Genomic DNA, 5882 nt, shown 5'->3' on the forward strand with positions numbered 1-5882 from the left:
GGATTTACGAGGACGTGGAGCGCCAGTGGAAGGGCCATGACCTCAATGAGGACGGGCTGGTTTCCTGGGAGGAGTATAAAAATGCCACCTATGGATATATCCTGGGTAGGTCCTGGCTCTTGGGATGAGCCTTTCCTGGAGCCAGCAGTTGGGACGTCCTGCTCTGCTTTAGAGTGCGAGGGCTGGTGGGGTGGAGGTGGATCAGGATGGGCTTGTAGCATGACAGTCAGTGGGATGGACATGGATCCAGAGGGGGAGTTTGGGGCCTGGATTAAGGAGGCCCAGAGGAAGTCTGTGGTTGGGAGTGTGGAGCGGCGGTGGCAGGTGTTTGGCTGACCCGAGATGGATTTTTCCCCTGGGATAAGCACAGGAATATGATGTAGGGCATGGCCTTGGTATACATGGGGCCAGCTGGAGCAGATGTCCCCGAGATCTCACACTTTAAAACCTCCAAAACTCTCCAGATTTATCTCCTGGTGGCATTAACAAAGAGAAATCTAAGGAAAAGAACCCAAAATACATGGAAATCCCCCAAAGGGCATGTTTACAGCCCCACCCATCCCTTTTTTCCCCTCTGCAGCCACGTCTGGGCATTATTGATGTTCCTGGTGACAAATGCAGCTCTGGGCTGAATGCAGGTGATTTTGGGATTAATGGCATGTGGGAATGGGGGTTTCTGGCCCTTTGGAATTCCTGGCTTGTGGGGGCATTTGGGACTTGCAGGTGGAACCGACTGACCTGCGGCTGTGGAAGCACCTTGGTGTGTCCATTGCTTCCCTGAACCCACAAAAAACCATTAGCAGAGGTTTCAATTGCTTTCCTTTATCCTGGGAGCAGTGTTAGACCCCAGAACTCAGAGATGTTGGGACACGTGCTGGGCCAGCAGTGTGGCACGGCTTCAGACATCCCTGGGAGTGTGGGAAGCAACAGCTCTTGTGGGGTTAAAACCTTAAACCCTAAAGCCCTGTGCCAGCTCTGGCCTCCGGCACTGTAGACTGGCCCGGGTGGAGGAGCTGCAGCTCTGGAGTGTTGAATCCACTCTTATTTCCTAAATATTGCCAAAAATAGTCAAACTGCTCCGTGGGATGTGCAGAGAGGGAGCTGCTGCACAGCACAGGAGGCTCATCCATCTCCCTTGGGATCAGGGAGGATCTGGATTTGCTGTGTTGGTGGCCAGGGAAATCCCCGTGACACCCCCAGGCTGGGGCAGCGCTTCCCAAACCTCCCTTTTCCCTGGATTTCTGGGGTCTGGGCTAATCTGCCTGTGTAAATCCAGCCTGGAAGGGGAAAGAGAGGTCCTGGGAAGGGTTTGAGCACTGAGGAGTCTGGGGTGGGATTTAGGACGTGCAGCTGTTGGATAGGGAAAAATAGGAACATTCATGAGGAAAAGCCTTAATGAGAAAACCCTGAATTAATGGAATCCCCTTGATGAGCTTAAGGAGAAGTTCCTTCCCACAGTCAGAGCAGCGAGTGGGAGTGCCCAGCCCCCGGCACGGCCGATTCCAAACCTGGAGCAGTGCTGGAGGCCGAGTGCCCTTGGCAGGCCCCGATGGAGCCTCGACTCGTGCTGCTCCCACATACTTGTATCCTTACGGAGTGCCGGGAGGATCCTGCCTCACGCTCTGGCTCTGGCTCCTCTCGGCAGGAATTACTTTTCCACAGCTCCTTGCTGCTGAAGTGTTCCTCTCTCTTCTCCTCGCTCCCCTCCCTGGCCAGAATGGGGCTGGAATGCCTCTGGAAGTGCCTTCTGTGTGTTGAGCAGTGGCCAAGGGATGCATGGGGCCAGGCATCGCCCTTGGCTGCTCTGGAGGGTCCAGAATGTGGTGTTTTGTCAGCAAAATGAGGTGCTGGGACCAGTTTTATTAATTAATTAATTACATGCCAGGATGAGTCACTGGGTGGCCCCCAGAAGTGTCACGGAGCAGTGTGGGGTTCTGCTGGGGGGAATCCTGGGAAGCAGGGAATATCAAGTGATAAATGTCCAAGAGCTTCATCTGAGACTGGAAATTCCTTTGAAACTCCCTTCAAAATCAGAAATTATCATCATCATCATCATCATTCCTATTTTTGTTAATTCCTCAGTCCCATGGTAGGATCCAAAACCAGGAATGTTTGTCCCAGGAGACAAGACATTGGGTTGAGCTTGTGGCTTTGCTGCCATACTCTGAGCAATTCCCCAACTCTGTCTCCTTCCCCTCCGTCTGCTCCCCCAAACCTCTCCCAGCCCAGGGACCGAGACAGGAAGTGACTTTGGGGCCGTTGGGAGGGTTTAACCCTTTCTAACCCACCTGCCTCCCACCACTCCCCCATCAAACCCATTAATTAGCCCAACAGCAATTAAGGAATTGGTCCTGAAGGTTTCCTTGTTCAGGGCTATGCTGCTTCTCAAGGCAAAACCTTGGGAACAGAATGAGGAATTTGGGGTTCATTCTGCCCTAGAGCTGCCTCAAGTCACAATCTTTGGATATTTAATGGCCCCAGGGCTGCTCCAGAGCTCCTTAATCCAGGGCTCCCTATGCCTGCCTTTTGTCCCAGGTAACAGAGCAGGGACACAGGGACTTCTGGACCCTTTCTTTAGATTGGGCCTGGCTCAGGTTTAACTTAACCAGAGCGTAGCAGTGTCCCCCAGCATCCATGTTCTCCATAGGCTGCTGGACACTGCTGGCCCTGTGTCCTGGAACTCCTGTCCTGCTGCTGGCAAGGCTATGCCAAGAGGCCACGCGTGCCCCGTGATCCCACCCAGCTGAAGCCTCCTGGCCCTGCCACCGCCCCGGCAGCGAGTGAGATCCCCTTACACATTCCCCTCCCAAAATAGCTCAGGTTGAGCCTCTGGCCGTGCTGGCCAAACCCCCCGAGCCTTGTCTTTTGGGGCCTCTCCCTGGGAATGTCATGATCCCAGGGCTTCCACAGCTCCTCCTCCTCCTGGGAGTGGGCACAGGAGAGAAGTGGAGGCTGCAACTGAGGTTTCATTGGCAAAGTGTTGGGAGGTTGTGCTGAGATGGAGGAAGTTGAGTTGAGGAGTTTGAGGTTGGGTGGAGGATGTTGAGGTTGCATTGAGGAAGCTGAGGATGGAGAAGGTTGTGTGGAGGAGGTTGAGTGGAGGAGGTTGGGTCGGGGTGAAGGTTGAGGTTGGGTTGAGGAGGTTGAGGTTGGGTTGAGGAGATTGAGGTTGTCCTGAGGTTGAAGTTGTGAGGAAGTTGAGGTTCAGTAGAGGAGGTTGAGTTTGAGTTGAGGTTGAATTGAGAATGTTGAGTTGGGTTGAGGTTGGTTTGAGGTTGTGTGGGGTTGGGTTGGTGGGTGCCATGGTCCTTCCCCTGCCCAAGCTGACCTGGGTGCTCCCTGTGCTCCCTCCCAGACGATCCGGACCCTGACGACGGCTTCAACTACAAACAGATGATGGTGCGGGATGAGCGGCGCTTCAAGATGGCCGACAAGGATGGGGACCTGGCAGCCACCAAGGAGGAGTTCACGGCCTTCCTGCACCCTGAGGAGTACGACTACATGAAGGACATTGTTGTGCAGGTGGGGCCAGCACAGAGGTATTTTGGGAAGCTCTGGTGGCGGGTGGTCACTGAGGGGCTGGAATTGCTCTGGGCTCGGCTCACACCACCATCTTCTTGCAGGAAACCATGGAGGACATTGACAAGAATGGCGATGGTTTCATTGACCTGGAGGAGTACATCGGTGAGACACTGGAGCTCCACGTGCTCTCCAAATCCTCTCAGTGTCCCCGTCCAGTGGGAGCCGCTGCTGCTGTGTCCTTCCCAGCCCTCCCCCTCACAGAATGTTCTTCTCTCTCTCAACTTCCACCTGCCCCCATGCCTCCATTGAGGATTTTCGGGTGAAATCATGACCCAGATGGTGCTTTTGGATTTTGGGGATGGATTTAGGGAGCTCAAGGCTTTGGGTCAATCTTTGGGATGGGGTGGGGGCCGTAGGGCTGATCCTGATCCTGCTCTTCCCACAGGTGACATGTACAGCCAGGACGGTGACGCTGATGAGCCCGAGTGGGTGAAGACAGAGCGGGAACAGTTTGTGGAATTCCGGGACAAGAACCGGGATGGGAAGATGGACAAGGAGGAGACCAAGGATTGGATCCTGCCCTCAGACTATGACCACGCCGAGGCCGAAGCCCGGCACCTCGTCTATGAGTCTGACCAGGATAAGGTGGGCCAGTGGGATATCGGCAGCGGGATGGGAGGAGTGGGGAAATGGCAGGATGGGGAAATAGCGGGATGTGGCGTTCCCTGCAGGACGGGAAGCTGACGCGGGAGGAGATCGTGGACAAGTCGGACCTGTTCGTGGGCAGCCAGGCCACGGACTTCGGGGAGGCGCTGGTGCGGCACGACGAGTTCTAGGCTCGACACCGACACCTATTTATGGGCTCCGTCCCTCGCCGAGGCCGTTCCTGCCGCGGAGAAACCCCATCCCGGCTCCCGGGGATGGGGCTCGGGAAAGCCACACTCCCCCGGCACTTGGGGCTCGTCTTGTTGTGGGTTTTCCCCGGGTTTTAATGACTTTTGGGTTATTTTTGTATGTTTTGGTTTTACCACGTGTGGAAACAGCTCCCCTGGCGTGGGGGCAGCGATGGGGCTGCCCAGGGCTACGGGGCCCGGGGGCCTGGGGGGGAATGGGAAATTCACAGAGGGATTGGGATTGGAATTGCCGTTGGAATAAAAATTAGAATTGGAATTGGAATTAAAATTAAAATTGGAATTAAAGTTGAAATTGAAATTAAAATTGGAATTTTAATTGGACTGAAATTTGAATTAAAAATGGAATTGGAATTAAACATTGAAATGAAAATCGAAATTGAAATAGAATTGGAACCGAAGAAGTGAAATTGAATTAAATGGAAACGTTGATGTGAAATTGGAATAAAAAGTGAACATTGAAATGAAAATTCAAACCCAAGAAAACCCCAAAAACCGTCGGAGCAGCAGCAGGACCGGGGGGGGTGACCCGGAGGTGGCCCCAGGGCGGTCGGACCCTCCTCGCCCATCGCCGCCCCCTGGGATCTGGGCAAGACCCTTCCCCCCGCCCCGCTCCAAGTGCCTTGAACCCCCCAAACCTCTGGGGGGGGGCTCATCCCACCATCCCACCCCACTCTGGGACAATTCCCAAGGTTTTCTCTCTTCTGTGTTGTTCATCCCCCTGCAGCCACCGGAGCTGCAAGGAATCAGGCCCGGCCATTTCCAAATGCCCAGATTTTCCCTTAGGTCCTTTCCCAAAGGTTTCCAAGGGCTGACCAGATCCTCCCATCTCCTCCTCTCTCTATTCCTCCTCCTTTCCTCTCCTCCCTAAATCCAGGGGTCAGTGGGTTGGGAATATGCCCCCATGCGGGCCTTGGGAATCTGGGAATGCTGGGGGTGATCTGGGAGTGATGTGGGACGCCAGGGATGATTCGGGACAGCGTAAGTGATGTTTGGAATACTGGGAAAGCCTGTGGTGCAACCTCACCTCTGGTGCAGCCACCCAGCCCCACAGCAGCCCCTCTCCTAACACCCCCTGCCCATCCATGAGGATTTGGGACCCTTTGACAACTCCGGACACGGATTTTTCACCTCCTCCGGGTTTATTCCTCGATTTTCTCCTCGGGCTGATTGAAGGGATTCAGATCGGTTGGAACTCAATAAACCTGTTCACCCCCTGATGGGCCGAGGGGGACGGACCCTAATTCCCTGTTTCCCCCTAAACCGGGATCTGTCAGCCTCATAGAGGGAATCCAGCCCCACGGATGGGGGGGCTCAGCCCCACCTCCACCCCACAGATGGGGGGGCCCAGCCCCACCCCAGCCTCACAGATGGAGATGGGTAGCAGCATCCCACCTCCCTGCCCCCCACTGCCCGTGAGGCCTGAGGGGGACAAGGGAGCAGAGTCCA

The 5882-nt window shown here is 54.9% G+C and overlaps 1 protein-coding gene across 1 annotated transcript in view; it reads left to right on the top strand.

Annotated features, from left to right (window-relative positions):
* Positions 1-5677, top strand: part of CALU (calumenin) — a 10064-nt gene extending 4387 nt beyond the window's left edge. The window contains exons 2-6 of the mRNA XM_017739388.1: positions 1-105; positions 3356-3522; positions 3624-3684; positions 3968-4167; positions 4254-5677. Of these exons, the coding sequence (XP_017594877.1) occupies positions 1-105; positions 3356-3522; positions 3624-3684; positions 3968-4167; positions 4254-4358 (638 nt within the window). The 3' untranslated portion in view covers positions 4359-5677. The remainder of the gene's footprint in view (positions 106-3355; positions 3523-3623; positions 3685-3967; positions 4168-4253) is intronic.
* The last annotated feature ends 205 nt before the right edge of the window (positions 5678-5882 follow it).

Source organism: Corvus brachyrhynchos, unplaced genomic scaffold (genome assembly GCF_000691975.1).
Source record: "Corvus brachyrhynchos isolate BGI_N302 unplaced genomic scaffold, ASM69197v1 scaffold197, whole genome shotgun sequence".
In the NCBI taxonomy this organism is placed as follows: domain Eukaryota; kingdom Metazoa; phylum Chordata; class Aves; order Passeriformes; family Corvidae; genus Corvus; species Corvus brachyrhynchos.